Consider the following 17748-nt stretch of genomic DNA (forward strand, 5'->3'; position numbering starts at 1 on the left):
TATGCATGTATACCAATTTTTTAAACTTCGTTTTTAACTGTAGATGGACACAATACCTTTATTTAATTTATTTATTTATTTTTGTGTGGTGCTGAGGATCGAACCCAGTGTCTTACACATGCTAGGTGAGTGCTCTACCACTGAGGCACAATCCCAGCCCCAACACATATACTATTTTAACCACAAAGTACATTCAAAATATACTATGAAATTTCCTTTAGGGAGGCAACGAAAGTGCCTGATTGCTGCCATTTCAGAGCCTTCTTATAGGAAGACTGTATCCACTCGTATGGGGCAGACCTGTCCCTGTGACTTGCTTTGTGGTAAAGGAAGTCAAACTGCCATAGCATACACCAGGTCTAAATGAGCACTCTAGGAAACACAGTGTGAACTGGCTATTGTTATTTTTCCCTCTGTTAAAGAAACATGTTCCAAAAAAGTACAACTTGGATTTGGAAATAAAGAACATGGCCACAGAGAATAGACCCAGCTGCAGCTCAACCCTGGCCAACAACGACAAAACTTCAGGACAAGTAATATAACCAAGAAAAGACCCTCTCATTGTTAGTCATAATATTTTGGTTGTATATTACTTCAGCATATCATAGTGAAAGCTGAAAAATTAATAGAAGGTATTTAGAATTCTGGGCTTTTCCCCTCTTATGTGCACTTTTAATTACACTTTATCAAATAATTCAAGTATACATAAAAGTACAAAGAGTAACATTAACATAATGAACACCCATGTACCAACTGTGTACCAACTTAGCAAGAAATTAACATTTTGCCATATTTACTTCAGCTTCTTTTGCAGAAGTTTGTTACAGTTGACATCCACTGTGTTAGTTATTTTCCCTCCTTTACCCCCAGAGATAGCCACTCCCCTGGTGTACAACATGCCCATGCATTTTTAAAACATTTTGAATACATTCTCTGTATTAAGAATATGCATATTGTTTTGCATGTTTTTAAACATTATATAAATGGCATCATACTGTACAAATCATTCTGCAACTTGCTTTCTTATCTAAGTTCTACTACTTACTAGACTGTAGAAATCTCTCTTAACCTCATAAGTCTTAGATTGTTCACTTCTACAATTAAGAATAATAGGCTGGGCATGGTGGTGCACGCCTATAATCCCAGCGGCTCGGGAGGCTGAGACAGGAGGATCACAAGTTCAAAGCAAGCCTCAGCAAAAAAGACACTAAGCAACACAGACCTTATCTCTAAAAAATAAAAATACAAAAAAAAAATAGGGCTAGGGATGTGGCTCACTGGTCGGGCCTGTGAGTTCAATCATCAGTACCCCCGCAAAAAAAAAGAGAGAATAACAGCCACCCCACAGGGCTATTATGAGAGAATCAGAAATGGGCCCACAATAGTGGCAATACATGATATTGCTTCTCCACCTCTACCCTAAAACCTGGTCCAGAATCAGAGGCTTTCAAAACAATGAAGAGAATAACCTCTATCAGTATAATACATCCCACTATCTAGTGAGCCTAACAGAAAGAGCTATCTTTATTTAATTCCTCTCTATTATTTAAGTCAATAGACAAATCTTCCCTCTTCACAATGGAGATTGCAGATTATGGATTATCATCAACTAAAGAGTCAAAACATTTTCTGTGTCAAGATTCCTATAAAATATACTCTAAAAAATTTACTGCTAATATTCAAATGCTTTAAAGAAAATCATTTCAGGGCTGGGGACATAGCTTAGTGGCGGAGGACTTGGCCAGCATGCATAAGGCCCTGGATTCAATCCCCAGCACCAGAAAAAAAAAAGAAAGAAAGGAAGGAAGGAAGAAAAACATTTCAGAAAACTGGAGAAATATGTAAGGCTATTTCTCCATACATAAAAGAATAGCAGATTTATCAAGAAAATGAAAATCAGAATTTTACCTTCTGTTATTTTCTCATATGAATAAAAAGACATGGGTCCAGTTGTGAGCTTTTTATTTGAGTATTACATATTATAACTTATGACAACTATTAGATAGGATTTTTAAAGTATGATGCCACAATAATCTGAATGGTAAAAAACAGGATAAAACTAACTATAAGGTTTAAGTTCTCTTATTCAAGTTATACTCCAGGTATGGATAATATGTCAAAATATACTCTGTCACTATTAAAAAGAATAAAAATAAATAAAGGAAATAAAAAAATAAAGTTCTTTTATTTCATATACAGAAGAAAAACACTATAAAGAAAAACATTTTTTAAATGCTGCTAGAATAAATGAAAAATCATATAATTATATATTCCATTTCCCAAATAATACCTTTAAAAACTGAGTTAACAATTTAAAGAACTTATACTTACATTCAGTGAAGAAAATACTTAACATAGACCAACAATTGTCGATTAATCCTAATTTAGGTAGAATTGTTGTATCGCCTGTGTATTTTACCCAATTTAAAGCTTCTTCCATTGCCAAAATTTTCTGTTTCAAAAAGAGGAAAGAAGAATGATACTCAAGTATTCTGTGGCAATATATATTTATCTTAATCAGTATTTCAAACCTTTATACAAAACTTATGTATTTTCATTACTGCATCACACAATAGAGGATAACTGGACTACAACATACAAGTTAACAGAAACTGTGGACTCACGTGTTCCATCTTTGGGTGACCTCCGGCTACCCTGAGTTCAAAATGCTTTTGTAATGATTACAGACCTGAAAGCTGAGGTGTACAACCTGGTCAAAGGCTATCCTTTGCAGTATGAGAGTACAAATTTACAAGGTAGAAAAGAAGTCTCAAATCTCAATTAGACTAGGACTTCCCTCTTTACCCTAAGGTTAAAGGTATAGATTAAAGTTCTCCACAGGGACTACATATTTTACATAGTCTGTGGCAAAAAGAATTATTATGAGATAATCAAGACTATGGCTAGGCAAATGGATGCTCAGAGCATTGATTCTCAGGAAGGGTCAAGAGTTAACAGAAATGTTTGTTCTTTTAATGTATGAAATAACCTCAGAAATTAAATAGCTGAATTGCCACTGCTGGTATAAGGCTTAAAGGAAACATGAAGACATTTCTATCACCAGTACCATTAAAATTTGGTTTATCACTGCATCTGAGGATTACCTAGTAATTATACAGTAAAAATATTCATACTGGGGACCTAATAATTTCATTTGGGGGAATATATGCTAGGAAAACAATCTAAAAGACAAGAAAAAAACTTGTAACATATATGGGTAAAAAAATGTAATGAAACAAACCTGCAAAATGAGATTACACTGAGTAAAATATAGAAACCATACTACCAAATATTACATATAACTTTGAATATATGGTCTCAATACATGGGAAAATGGGCAGTGATGTGACTGCCATTTATTCAGTGGGTGAGCTGGGTTTCCACATTTAACACTTACATTTTCTATTTTATAACCAATTCTCAATAAGCCTTCGATAAGGAATGAATCATTCTGCAAAATAAAAAAAAAAGAACAAAAAAGCATTTTTTCCTTATTCCTGGATTTTGTAATAGGAAAAAAAAAAATCTCCATTTTAGGAATAGTCTTGTGTTGCATAACGACATTTTCCATCAATGATGAGCCAAATGGGACATTGGTACCAAAGATTATAACAGAGTTTAAGATTATTATTACCTAATGACATTGTAGCTATGGTGACATCCTACATACCACAATAAAATGTACTGTTCACAAGCTTATGTGATGCTGATATAAAACTTACTGCCCTACCAATTATATTAAAGAATAGTACAGATAATTATATATATGTATAACACTTGATAATGATATTAAACAACTACATTACTGGTTTATGTAACTGTTATTTTAGAGTGTACTGCTACTTATTGAAATAAAAAAAAAAAAAACAAACTTCACTGTAAAGTATCATGCCATATGTCAGCAGCAGTCACAACTTGTGTTCACTTTGTCTCTTAATTGCATTAAGAGGTCACATCCAGTGACTAATCTACACCATCTGGGTCTGTATAAGTATACTATATGATACTAAGACAACAAAACCAATTGATGGTGCATTCCTCAGAATGTACCCAATCATTAAATAATGTTTAACTGTATTACATAGTAGTATATTTTCCACAAGCACTTACATGATCAATTTACCCCTTAAGAGCTCTAAAACAAGAATTCATCAAAAGTCTTCCACAAGGCTCTAGTAATAAACTGATTTTGTGTAAATTTTAGATGTGTAGATTTTTAAAGTTCATTAAACCTAGGTTTTCTAACAGGGCACATTGGCTGGTTTGTTACTGTAATGAGTTATCAGCAGAAATAAACACCAGAATGCTTTCTAAATTTAAGTTCGCAGTCAGAATAAAAACAAGTATAACACCTGGCTCCATAACCAACTGAAATAAGAAAAATTATCAAATGGCTTTTTAAAAGAGAGAGGAGGTCAAGGCAGAAGGATCATGAGTTCAAAGCCAGCCTCAGCAAAAGCGAGGTACTAAGTAACTCAGTGAAACCCTGTCTCTAAATAAAATACAAAACAGGCTGGGGATGTAGCTCAGTGGTTGAGTGCCCCTGAGTTCAGTCTCCCACCCCCAAAGGAGAGAGAGAGAGAGAATCACCATAGTACAAAGACACCACCTCAAATCTATCCTGATAAATTTTATCCCAAAGGCAAAGTATTTGTCAATAGTGGTATGTTTTTATGTCAAAAGACGGAGTTTGTTTACTTTTAGAACCTGTGATTAAGGTTTCTATGAACCAGGGCCCCCTTTCATTTGTGACAAATTCTAATTTCTCTCCTTTAATATCAAGAAGCTGTCCTGGTCCATTATGGCATGGCAGAACCAGGACATTGGTCATCAACGTTATCACTTCCATACCATGCACACTCTGACAGCAGAATAATCTCAGGTAAAGAAAACTGAAAAGCTTATCTGTTAACTGCTATAAACTGGTCACACAGTTTATAGCAGTTAACAGTTAACAACTGACACTCTATATTTACATTCTACCACTTACCGCAACTTTCTTTGCCAAATCCACAATATCTTACATCAACTCAAGATATTGTAATTTCTTCAAACTCATCTCAGAGGCACGAGAACTGTTTAAAGACAAATTTATTTTGGGAAAGATTACATTCTCATATATACAAATTCACTGAATTTTATGCTTATATTACACGCTGACAAAAACATTCAGTTCTTTTCTCCACTCTAGGTAACATAAATAAGGAATTTATTAAATGGACCAAACCATATATCCTCTCTCTCTCAGTTCTATACCACTGACATTTATAAAAGTATTTTAATTTTTCCTGACTTAACTTCAAGTCTACCATCTAATACTATTCAGAATTATTTCATTATAATGTTATAAATTTTCTTTCATATTCAAATTCCAAGAAATTACTTTTTCTACCTGTTAAACAAAAGCAAAACTGAACAGCATATAAGAATGAAGAGTAAGCCAAGTGTGGTGGCATATGCCTAAAATCCTAGCTATTCCAGATGGTGAGGCAGGAGGATTTCAAGTTTAAGGCGGGCTGAAACTTTGTTTAGCTAGACTGCATCTCAAAATAATTTTTTTAAAAAAGGGTCGAAGGTGTAGCTTGTCAAGCACGGGGGAGACCCTGAGTTCAACCCACAGTATCACCAAAAAAAAAAGAATGAGGTATAAGCCTTCCATTGTATTTGGCATTCCTTAGCACTGTGCAACATGCTTATCACCGCTCATCCAAAATGAATAACATATAGTGACTTACATGGTCTCCACACAGGGATGTAATCGTGATATTACAGAACTGTACTGATATTGAAAAAGAAGTGGCCAGAAGATATATATTTTAATGGCATCACAGTAATCTTGCAGGACAGAAAGTGGTTTACTACACCGTATATTGCAGATGTCAAATTCTTAATTAAAATAAAAAAGTTTAAAATTAATATTTGTGCCCTGATTTTTAATGAATCAACACTGCTATACAGAAAAGGTAAAAATGGATATGAGAAGACAAGAAATGAATTAATGTTTTTTAAACTGCTAGATGTTAAGAATATTTAAGTGTTGGCTAAAACTCAATTTACAAAGAAAGATTTTGGTTTCCAGGAAAAACAATAGTAAGAATCTATTTTTAAGAAGACATATAAATCTGATTTGTTGATATGACTAGATAAATCACCTCCATTTGTGGTCCATCAATAAATTAACGTTAATATGTCAACATGCTCACCTAAATGTTTCTCGCTTTGGGCATAATCTTTATACTTCATACCCTAAAAAAAAAAAAAGAAAATTATTTCGATTTGCAACTGGTAAAATACACAAGTATACTTTTTGATTAGCAGAACTAAACTGAAAAAAATCTAATGTACATTTACTTATATGCTTTGAATATATCTGTAGCCAGTGAGTCTTAATTTAAGGCCTTTTTCATGTTTCCTGAGTTTCTTTCTACAACTCTATTCAAGAGTTTTTCTAATTCTCAGAAATCCGCCTCATGTCTTCACTTATTCTCTGAAATCTATTCTTATTGTTGAGGCACAGCTTATTTCTACTGAATAATAACCTCTTCAAAAGCATGTGTTCCTTCTTATAAAAATCCATAGCCACACACACACACACACACACACACACACACACACACACACATACACACACAAAATCTTTACTCTAATGCCCTAAATCAGAACGCCTTTAGGATATACCATGTTAAAAACAAAAATTTAACAAACCTACTTACCACTCCATCACAGTAAAGCTGGGTCACACGAACATAGTCATCAGTCTTATATTCAGGAGCAAAGACACAATCATCTTCGAAAGGGCTATCTTGCAACAATGCATAATCTGCCACAGTGAAGTCTCCATCAGTAAAATTGTCCATGGCACACAATCCTAAGGAAATAACAATCCAATTCAGTAATTAAATCATTTGAGATGACATGAGCAGCATTCTTCCTGGCTTCTATAGTATAACTGAAAAATACTTAAAACCTATGCTTCAAGGAACTCCAATCAGAACACTGATTTTTGTCCCCATTCTGTGATTCTCCCCCCATTCTCTCCCAAAACTTTATTTGCATAGCTTCACCATGATTGTTGCCATTTCCATATATCACATGTATTTTTACTAATATTTTCCTTTCATTGTACTCACTTGGCCTATGTGATAATGTCCATGATGTCATAGGTTTGATCCACAAGTTATGTTTTTCATACACATAAAATCCTAACTATTAAAAAATTTCAAGTGCTTATCCATGTACCATTTAAAATTATCTCATATGGTACTGTAGGAAAACAATGGCTTCCAAACTGCCAAATGCTAAAATCCCAAATCCTTCTCTTAACTTCTAGACCCTCTGTGCCAATTGCTATTGGATCTTAACCAAGATGTCCCATAAGTCCCTCAGTAAGTTTCAGTAAGTTGAAAAGCAAACAACTTTTTCCTCAAAAAAAAAAAAAAAAAAAAAGCAAATGAAACCAAGTTCTTTCCTCTTTCTATATGCTATTTATCAGTTAATTGCTCTACATGCCACATGGTTACTCAAACCAAAAATCTGGGGGTCAATCTAGACTCCCTATTTTCCTCAACATTTCTATCCAACTGACCACTAAGTCCTCAATTTCTTCTTCCCCAAGATCTAAATCTAGCACACACATACCTCTTCATGTCCAGTGCCACTGCCTTAGTTGTATCTTTACCTTTATTCCTCTCAAAAATGCATAAATGATCTCCTAACTGTGGTTTACTGTCAAACCTGGTATCCTCTAAAACACTGATCATATAATATTACAGCAGAAAATCATTCAACATCCATTCAACATCTTTCCTTCATTATCAGAATAAAGTCCAACCTCCTTACTATAAGCATAGGTTTCATGTGATCCTATTCCTGTTTCTATCTCCAGTCACTTCGTGACATATAACATGGAATCTAGTCATACCCAACTGCTCATCATTCCTAAACAAACCTTACTCTGTGACCACCTAGTGCCTACCAATCCTTGACACTCAATTCTAGGAAGCATTTTCCACAGTACCAAGTTTATTTTTGCACTTCTACTCTACAAGCCTAGAGCACCCTGCCCACTCCTGACACAGTTCTTACACTGTTTGACCACCACAGGTTCATTTCTGTAAGGTCACTATGGGTCCAGAGGATACACTGTGCAGTCTGCTTGCCACCTATACTATTATTTATTTAATATCTCCCTCCAGAATAACCCAGCCTTTTAAACAAATTTATTTTAACAGAAAATTGATAACATAAAGAAATACTATGTTTGATACAACAAAAGTTTTCTAATACAAGCTAAATATATTACTAAAATTAATCTTAAAATACACTTCTGATCACATCAGTTATGATGAACTAGATTCTGAAGGACACTACCAATGCAAGAAAAGCAGATCTTGGATTTCTTAAAAATACTTTTAAGTAATTTCAGCTCACGGAAATACATTTCAGGAGACCCTCTCCCCCCAAAAAGCAGCAAACTTTTAGACAGGAACTTGGCAACCAAAAGCAGTAAGTAGTAGGAAAGCAGATCTTGGACTTTTTAAAAATACTTTTAAGTACTTTCTGCTCACAGAAATATATTTCAGGAGACTCTCTCAAGACAGTGAACCCTAGACCGGAAGCAAAATGTCAGAACTGAAAAGTGGGTCAAATTAAACTCCTGTCTCCCAGCCAGAGCTAATACAAATGCTTTCAGAAAGAAAAGTAACTTCCAGTTAGGCTCTCAAGACTCTCACAAATTCCTACCAAATAGATCTTTAGAGTTTCTAAAAGGGGATCACCAAGCACTGGAAATAAGAAGCCACCATGAGGGGCAGACAACAGATGGGGGAAAAAAAGCAATAAATTTGGATCCCCTAAGGATAGAAACATTGAGATTTCCAGACACAGTCTGTGAATAACTACAAAATGAGCAAGTAACATGAGACTACAATGAATGAATGTGTATATATGAAAAATAACCAAGCTGAACTTTGAGAAATTAAAAATATAATTGTTAAAAGTGAAAAAAAAATGGGGGATTAGAGAGAAAATTAGGCACACCTAAGAGAAAAATGGCAAACTAGACCATAAGAAGGATGAAATTACCCAGCACTAAAAATTTTATTAAGGAGAAATAAGATGAAAAGTAGGATGGGGGGAAGAGTAAGTGATCTAGAAACAGTTACACATACATATAGCCAGTTAAAACTCCAGAAGGGGAGAACAGTCCAAATAAAAAAGAGGCAATATTTAAAGAATCCAAGGCTCCAGAATCTTCTAGATCTCATGAAAGACAACATTCAGAATGAACATCAAGTATCCAAAATTGAATAAAAAAATTAATTTCCATCTAAACTTAGAAATGAAATGATATAAATCAAAGACAAAATCCAATGCAGCTATAAGAAAAAGATATTTTCTTCAAAAAAAGCATAAATAAAACTAGCAGCAGACTTTGCATAATATTCTCACCACATTCTTTTAAGAAAAGGGTTATAAAATAGTTTGAAATAAAAACTGAGTTGACCACCAATCAAGAGTCTTGAACTAAAGGAACTTCTAATCCTACCAATTAAAAGACACTGATTGTCTGATGGGCCTGAAAGATAAGACCAGCAATATGAAAAAAGTGAAAATCAAATGAAAAGCACATTCTAGATAAATTACCACCAAAGACTCTAAGTCAAAAAAAGCAAAATTAGGAATAGAGAGGATCACAACAGAGTAGATATGTTGAGAAAATATTAAGCTTGTATGCAGCTAATATAAGTACCTCAAAATACATAAAAACAAAAACTGTTAGAAGTATAAAAAGTCTATAAGAAGGTAACAGAAGATTCCAACATACTCTTCTCAATTAATGATATGATAAAAACTAATATAAAGACTGAACAACACAATTTCTTACCTTTAATGATTACAGGAAAATTATAGAATTTACTATGGACAAGGTCATAAAAATAAGAATGAAAGAATAACAAGAACACATTCTCTAACAACATAGGTGAAAAAAAAATTAACGTTGATACACCTGAAAATTAAAACAATGAAAAAGTTAATGCAGATACATTTGAAAAGATAAAACACGCCAGGTGTGGTGGCACATGCCTGTAATCCCAGTGGCTGGGAAAGCTAAGGCAGCAGGATAGTGAGTTCAAGGCCAGCCTCAGCAATTTATCGAGGCCCTAAGCATCTCAGAAACAGACTGTTTCTAAATAAAATATAAAAAATTGCTGGGGATGTGGCTCAGTAGTTAAGCCCCTTGGGTTCAATCCCCAGTACCAAGACAAAACAAACAAACAAGCAAAAAGCATTTCTAAATAGTAAGCCAATAGGCGCGTGTGCCTGACCCAGAAGACACGGCCCTGGCCCTTCACCTTCTGCGGCCTCCTCCTGCGCTCAGGTCCCCCAGAGGCCGCGCACCGAGCACGGCGCTGCGGGGAGGCCGGGGTTCCCTGGCCCACGCGCCCCGCCCGCCAGGCTCGGCGAGGCTCCCGCTCAGCCGAAGGCGCTTCCGGCCCCGCCATGCCGCCGCCCTGCCGCCCCGCCGCCGCCCTGCCGCCCCGCGCCCGGCCACCTGACTCTTGCCGACCCAGAAGACCCGCCTACCTGACTCTCGCTGACACAGAAGACGCGGCCGCCTACCTGAGCGCAGCAGGAGGCCGCAGAAGGTGAAGGCCCTGGCCCCCGGGCCCCTTCCGCCAGGCTCGGCGGGAGTCCCAGGCAGAGGAAGGCGTTTCCGGCCCGTGCTTCCGGCCCGCCACGCCGCCGCGCTGCCGCCCCGCCGCCCCGCCGCCCCGCGCCCGGCCACCTGACTCTCGCCAACGCAGAAGACGAGCCCGCCCACCTGACTTGCTGACCCAGAAGACACGGCCCTGGCCCTTCACCTTCTGCGGCCTCCTCCTGCGCTCAGGTCCCCCAGAGGCCGCGCACCGAGCACGGCGCTGCGGGGAGGCCGGGGTTCCCTGGCCCACGCGCCCCGCCCGCCAGGCTCGGCGGGGCTCCCGCTCAGCCAAAGGCGATTCCGGCCCCGCCGCCCCGCAAGCTTCCGGCCCCACCGCCCCGCCGCCCCGCGCCCGGCCACCTGACTCTCGCCGCCCCGCGCCTGGCCACCTGACTCTCGCGGACCCAGAAGACGCGCCCGCCTACCTGACTCTCGCTGACGCAGAAGACGCGCCGCCGCGGCTCAGGCACACGCGCGTGCCGCCGGGCAGCGCCGCCACGCAGTGAAGGTGAAGGAGCAGCGCGAGGCGTGGAGCCGCCCCATCGTGGTGCGCACGGGCGCGGCAGGCCGGCGCCCACAGGTACAGGTAGCACAGCGGGAGGCTCGCCCGCCCGCCGCGCTCCGCCCCGCCGGCAGGCCGGAAGAGGCCCGGCGCACACAGGCTGCGCGGGCGGGGGAGCGCGGGCACCGGGAAGGGACACCGCGCGGGGCGAGCGAGGCCGCGGAGGCCTCTGGGGCGGGTACCTGAGTGCAGTGATGCAGGGAGAAGCCCCCACGTGGGAGGTGTGCAGCGGTCGGGGAGGTCAGGACCCGGAGGGTGTTGGGGTAAAGACACTGCAAGTAGTTCCTCTTTTTTCAGTTGTCTGAGAGAGTTTGGATTGGTCTGATTTGTTTCTTAAAAAAATTGGTGAAACCTATTTGAAAATGACCTAGATTTAGTATTTTCTTTGTGGAAGCTGAGTAGTCATTAGCAGTTGAGTGGTAGTAGGAGTGTTCAGGTTCTCTATTTATTTTAGTTTTAGAAATTTGTCCTTTCATTAGCATGTTTAAAGTTTATTGGCATCAAGTTAACAATATTTTAATATCCCTTTCAATCTTTTCTTTATTTGGATGTTCCCTTTTCTCATTTTGAATATTATTTATGTCTGACTTCTCTCTCTGTCTCTATTTCTCTCTTTTATTATTGCCAAAGTTTGTCTGTTTTATTAATCTTCACAAAAGACTAACTTTTTACAGGGGCAAGGCGGGTGCTAGGGATTGAACCCAGGTCCTTGTGCATGCTGATTTTCCTCTTTTATTTATGATTTCCTTTCCTTTCTTTTCTTTTTCTAACTTAAATTGCAAGTTTTAACATCAATTTTAGCCATTTTTGTTTTCTAGTATAAGCATGTAATGCTATGAATTTTCTTGAAATTCATTATTTTCTTCATCTAAGTTTCTAATGCTTTCATTAATTTTCAGAAATTAAGTTCTTATAAAAAGCTCAATTTTCTTTTTTTTTTTTTTTTGGCTTACTATTTAGAAATGCTTTTTGCTTGTTTGTTTGTTTTGTCTTGGTACTGGGGATTGAACCCAAGGGGCTTAACTACTGAGCCACATCCCCAGCAATTTTTTATATTTTATTTAGAAACAGTCTGTTTCTGAGATGCTTAGGGCCTCGATAAATTGCTGAGGCTGGCCTTGAACTCACTATCCTGCTGCCTTAGCTTTCCCAGCCACTGGGATTACAGGCATGTGCCACCACACCTGGCGTGTTTTATCTTTTCAAATGTATCTGCATTAACTTTTTCATTGTTTTAATTTTCAGGTGTATCAACGTTAATTTTTTTTTCACCTATGTTGTTAGAGAATGTGTTCTTGTTATTCTTTCATTCTTATTTTTATGACCTTGTCCATAGTAAATTCTATAATTTTCCTGTAATCATTAAAGGTAAGAAATTGTGTTGTTCAGTCTTTATATTAGTTTTTATCATATCATTAATTGAGAAGAGTATGTTGGAATCTTCTGTTACCTTCTTATAGACTTTTTATACTTCTAACAGTTTTTGTTTTTATGTATTTTGAGGTACTTATATTAGCTGCATACAAGCTTAATATTTTCTCAACATATCTACTCTGTTGTGATCCTCTCTATTCCTAATTTTGCTTTTTTTGACTTAGAGTCTTTGGTGGTAATTTATCTAGAATGTGCTTTTCATTTGATTTTCACTTTTTTCATATTGCTGGTCTTATCTTTCAGGCCCATCAGACAATCAGTGTCTTTTAATTGGTAGGATTAGAAGTTCCTTTAGTTCAAGACTCTTGATTGGTGGTCAACTCAGTTTTTATTTCAAACTATTTTATAACCCTTTTCTTAAAAGAATGTGGTGAGAATATTATGCAAAGTCTGCTGCTAGTTTTATTTATGCTTTTTTTGAAGAAAATATCTTTTTCTTATAGCTGCATTGGATTTTGTCTTTGATTTATATCATTTCATTTCTAAGTTTAGATGGAAATTAATTTTTTTATTCAATTTTGGATACTTGATGTTCATTCTGAATGTTGTCTTTCATGAGATCTAGAAGATTCTGGAGCCTTGGATTCTTTAAATATTGCCTCTTTTTTATTTGGACTGTTCTCCCCTTCTGGAGTTTTAACTGGCTATATGTATGTGTAACTGTTTCTAGATCACTTACTCTTCCCCCCATCCTACTTTTCATCTTATTTCTCCTTAATAAAATTTTTAGTGCTGGGTAATTTCATCCTTCTTATGGTCTAGTTTGCCATTTTTCTCTTAGGTGTGCCTAATTTTCTCTCTAATCCCCCATTTTTTTTTCACTTTTAACAATTATATTTTTAATTTCTCAAAGTTCAGCTTGGTTATTTTTCATATATACACATTCATTCATTGTAGTCTCATGTTACTTGCTCATTTTGTAGTTATTCACAGACTGTGTCTGGAAATCTCAATGTTTCTATCCTTAGGGGATCCAAATTTATTGCTTTTTTTCCCCCATCTGTTGTCTGCCCCTCATGGTGGCTTCTTATTTCCAGTGCTTGGTGATCCCCTTTTAGAAACTCTAAAGATCTATTTGGTAGGAATTTGTGAGAGTCTTGAGAGCCTAACTGGAAGTTACTTTTCTTTCTGAAAGCATTTGTATTAGCTCTGGCTGGGAGACAGGAGTTTAATTTGACCCACTTTTCAGTTCTGACATTTTGCTTCCGGTCTAGGGTTCACTGTCTTGAGAGAGTCTCCTGAAATATATTTCTGTGAGCAGAAAGTACTTAAAAGTATTTTTAAAAAGTCCAAGATCTGCTTTCCTACTACTTACTGCTTTTGGTTGCCAAGTTCCTGTCTAAAAGTTTGCTGCTTTTTGGGGGGAGAGGGTCTCCTGAAATGTATTTCCGTGAGCTGAAATTACTTAAAAGTATTTTTAAGAAATCCAAGATCTGCTTTTCTTGCATTGGTAGTGTCCTTCAGAATCTAGTTCATCATAACTGATGTGATCAGAAGTGTATTTTAAGATTAATTTTAGTAATATATTTAGCTTGTATTAGAAAACTTTTGTTGTATCAAACATAGTATTTCTTTATGTTATCAATTTTCTGTTAAAATAAATTTGTTTAAAAGGCTGGGTTATTCTGGAGGGAGATATTAAATAAATAATAGTATAGGTGGCAAGCAGACTGCACAGTGTATCCTCTGGACCCATAGTGACCTTACAGAAATGAACCTGTGGTGGTCAAACAGTGTAAGAACTGTGTCAGGAGTGGGCAGGGTGCTCTAGGCTTGTAGAGTAGAAGTGCAAAAATAAACTTGGTACTGTGGAAAATGCTTCCTAGAATTGAGTGTCAAGGATTGGTAGGCACTAGGTGGTCACAGAGTAAGGTTTGTTTAGGAATGATGAGCAGTTGGGTATGACTAGATTCCATGTTATATGTCACGAAGTGACTGGAGATAGAAACAGGAATAGGATCACATGAAACCTATGCTTATAGTAAGGAGGTTGGACTTTATTCTGATAATGAAGGAAAGATGTTGAATGGATGTTGAATGATTTTCTGCTGTAATATTATATGATCAGTGTTTTAGAGGATACCAGGTTTGACAGTAAACCACAGTTAGGAGATCATTTATGCATTTTTGAGAGGAATAAAGGTAAAGATACAACTAAGGCAGTGGCACTGGACATGAAGAGGTATGTGTGTGCTAGATTTAGATCTTGGGGAAGAAGAAATTGAGGACTTAGTGGTCAGTTGGATAGAAATGTTGAGGAAAATAGGGAGTCTAGATTGACCCCCAGATTTTTGGTTTGAGTAACCATGTGGCATGTAGAGCAATTAACTGATAAATAGCATATAGAAAGAGGAAAGAACTTGGTTTCATTTGCTTTTTTTTTTTTTTTTTTTTTTTGAGGAAAAAGTTGTTTGCTTTTCAACTTACTGAAACTTACTGAGGGACTTATGGGACATCTTGGTTAAGATCCAATAGCAATTGGCACAGAGGGTCTAGAAGTTAAGAGAAGGATTTGGGATTTTAGCATTTGGCAGTTTGGAAGCCATTGTTTTCCTACAGTACCATATGAGATAATTTTAAATGGTACATGGATAAGCACTTGAAATTTTTTAATAGTTAGGATTTTATGTGTATGAAAAACATAACTTGTGGATCAAACCTATGACATCATGGACATTATCACATAGGCCAAGTGAGTACAATGAAAGGAAAATATTAGTAAAAATACATGTGATATATGGAAATGGCAACAATCATGGTGAAGCTATGCAAATAAAGTTTTGGGAGAGAATGGGGGGAGAATCACAGAATGGGGACAAAAATCAGTGTTCTGATTGGAGTTCCTTGAAGCATAGGTTTTAAGTATTTTTCAGTTATACTATAGAAGCCAGGAAGAATGCTGCTCATGTCATCTCAAATGATTTAATTACTGAATTGGATTGTTATTTCCTTAGGATTGTGTGCCATGGACAATTTTACTGATGGAGACTTCACTGTGGCAGATTATGCATTGTTGCAAGATAGCCCTTTCGAAGATGATTGTGTCTTTGCTCCTGAATATAAGACTGATGACTATGTTCGTGTGACCCAGCTTTACTGTGATGGAGTGGTAAGTAGGTTTGTTAAATTTTTGTTTTTAACATGGTATATCCTAAAGGCGTTCTGATTTAGGGCATTAGAGTAAAGATTTTGTGTGTGTATGTGTGTGTGTGTGTGTGTGTGTGTGTGTGTGTGTGTGTGTGTGTGTGGCTATGGATTTTTATAAGAAGGAACACATGCTTTTGAAGAGGTTATTATTCAGTAGAAATAAGCTGTGCCTCAACAATAAGAATAGATTTCAGAGAATAAGTGAAGACATGAGGCGGATTTCTGAGAATTAGAAAAACTCTTGAATAGAGTTGTAGAAAGAAACTCAGGAAACATGAAAAAGGCCTTAAATTAAGACTCACTGGCTACAGATATATTCAAAGCATATAAGTAAATGTACATTAGATTTTTTTCAGTTTAGTTCTGCTAATCAAAAAGTATACTTGTGTATTTTACCAGTTGCAAATCGAAATAATTTTCTTTTTTTTTTTTTAGGGTATGAAGTATAAAGATTATGCCCAAAGCGAGAAACATTTAGGTGAGCATGTTGACATATTAACGTTAATTTATTGATGGACCACAAATGGAGGTGATTTATCTAGTCATATCAACAAATCAGATTTATATGTCTTCTTAAAAATAGATTCTTACTATTGTTTTTCCTGGAAACCAAAATCTTTCTTTGTAAATTGAGTTTTAGCCAACACTTAAATATTCTTAACATCTAGCAGTTTAAAAAACATTAATTCATTTCTTGTCTTCTCATATCCATTTTTACCTTTTCTGTATAGCAGTGTTGATTCATTAAAAATCAGGGCACAAATATTAATTTTAAACTTTTTTATTTTAATTAAGAATTTGACATCTGCAATATACGGTGTAGTAAACCACTTTCTGTCCTGCAAGATTACTGTGATGCCATTAAAATATATATCTTCTGGCCACTTCTTTTTCAATATCAGTACAGTTCTGTAATATCACGATTACATCCCTGTGTGGAGACCATGTAAGTCACTATATGTTATTCATTTTGGATGAGCGGTGATAAGCATGTTGCACAGTGCTAAGGAATGCCAAATACAATGGAAGGCTTATACCTCATTCTTTTTTTTTTGGTGATACTGTGGGTTGAACTCAGGGTCTCCCCCGTGCTTGACAAGCTACACCTTCGACCCTTTTTTAAAAAAATTATTTTGAGATGCAGTCTAGCTAAACAAAGTTTCAGCCCGCCTTAAACTTGAAATCCTCCTGCCTCACCATCTGGAATAGCTAGGATTTTAGGCATATGCCACCACACTTGGCTTACTCTTCATTCTTATATGCTGTTCAGTTTTGCTTTTGTTTAACAGGTAGAAAAAGTAATTTCTTGGAATTTGAATATGAAAGAAAATTTATAACATTATAATGAAATAATTCTGAATAGTATTAGATGGTAGACTTGAAGTTAAGTCAGGAAAAATTAAAATACTTTTATAAATGTCAGTGGTATAGAACTGAGAGAGAGAGGATATATGGTTTGGTCCATTTAATAAATTCCTTATTTATGTTACCTAGAGTGGAGAAAAGAACTGAATGTTTTTGTCAGCGTGTAATATAAGCATAAAATTCAGTGAATTTGTATATATGAGAATGTAATCTTTCCCAAAATAAATTTGTCTTTAAACAGTTCTCGTGCCTCTGAGATGAGTTTGAAGAAATTACAATATCTTGAGTTGATGTAAGATATTGTGGATTTGGCAAAGAAAGTTGCGGTAAGTGGTAGAATGTAAATATAGAGTGTCAGTTGTTAACTGTTAACTGCTATAAACTGTGTGACCAGTTTATAGCAGTTAACAGATAAGCTTTTCAGTTTTCTTTACCTGAGATTATTCTGCTGTCAGAGTGTGCATGGTATGGAAGTGATAACGTTGATGACCAATGTCCTGGTTCTGCCATGCCATAATGGACCAGGACAGCTTCTTGA

At 36.8% G+C, this 17748-nt stretch overlaps 2 protein-coding genes across 17 annotated transcripts in view; one reads left to right on the top strand and one right to left on the bottom strand.

Moving 5' to 3' along the window:
• The window catches only part of LOC144249226 (transport and Golgi organization protein 1 homolog), a 59891-nt gene extending 48697 nt beyond the window's left edge, over positions 1 to 11194 (bottom strand). For 2 of the 8 annotated variants that reach the window (XM_077791486.1, XM_077791480.1), the window contains exons 1-7: positions 10356 to 10494; positions 6714 to 6868; positions 6204 to 6246; positions 5736 to 5886; positions 4991 to 5075; positions 3398 to 3451; positions 2332 to 2452 (exon numbers count right to left, since the gene is read on the bottom strand). The gene's annotated coding sequence lies outside the window, so the exon portion shown is untranslated. Of the gene's footprint in view, positions 1 to 2331; positions 2453 to 2624; positions 2697 to 3397; positions 3452 to 4990; positions 5076 to 5735; positions 5887 to 6203; positions 6247 to 6713; positions 6869 to 10355; positions 10495 to 10587; positions 10696 to 11127 lie in introns of those variants that run through there. The other 6 variants (XM_077791485.1, XM_077791483.1, XM_077791482.1 and 3 more) reach the window with 6 other exon arrangements.
• The window catches only part of LOC144249227 (E3 ubiquitin-protein ligase TTC3-like), an 88090-nt gene continuing 81535 nt past the window's right edge, over positions 11194 to 17748 (top strand). For 8 of the 9 annotated variants that reach the window (XM_077791493.1, XM_077791491.1, XM_077791492.1 and 5 more), the window contains exons 1-5: positions 11200 to 11282; positions 15653 to 15807; positions 16281 to 16323; positions 16641 to 16791; positions 17452 to 17536. In XM_077791493.1, coding sequence (XP_077647619.1) covers positions 15664 to 15807; positions 16281 to 16323; positions 16641 to 16791; positions 17452 to 17506 — 393 coding nt within the window. In that variant the 5' untranslated portion in view covers positions 11200 to 11282; positions 15653 to 15663 and the 3' untranslated portion in view covers positions 17507 to 17536. Of the gene's footprint in view, positions 11283 to 15652; positions 15808 to 16280; positions 16324 to 16640; positions 16792 to 17451; positions 17537 to 17748 lie in introns of all 9 variants that reach the window. The other variant, XR_013342194.1, reaches the window with a different exon arrangement.

Source organism: Urocitellus parryii, chromosome 11 (genome assembly GCF_045843805.1).
Source record: "Urocitellus parryii isolate mUroPar1 chromosome 11, mUroPar1.hap1, whole genome shotgun sequence".
Lineage (NCBI taxonomy): Eukaryota > Metazoa > Chordata > Mammalia > Rodentia > Sciuridae > Urocitellus > Urocitellus parryii.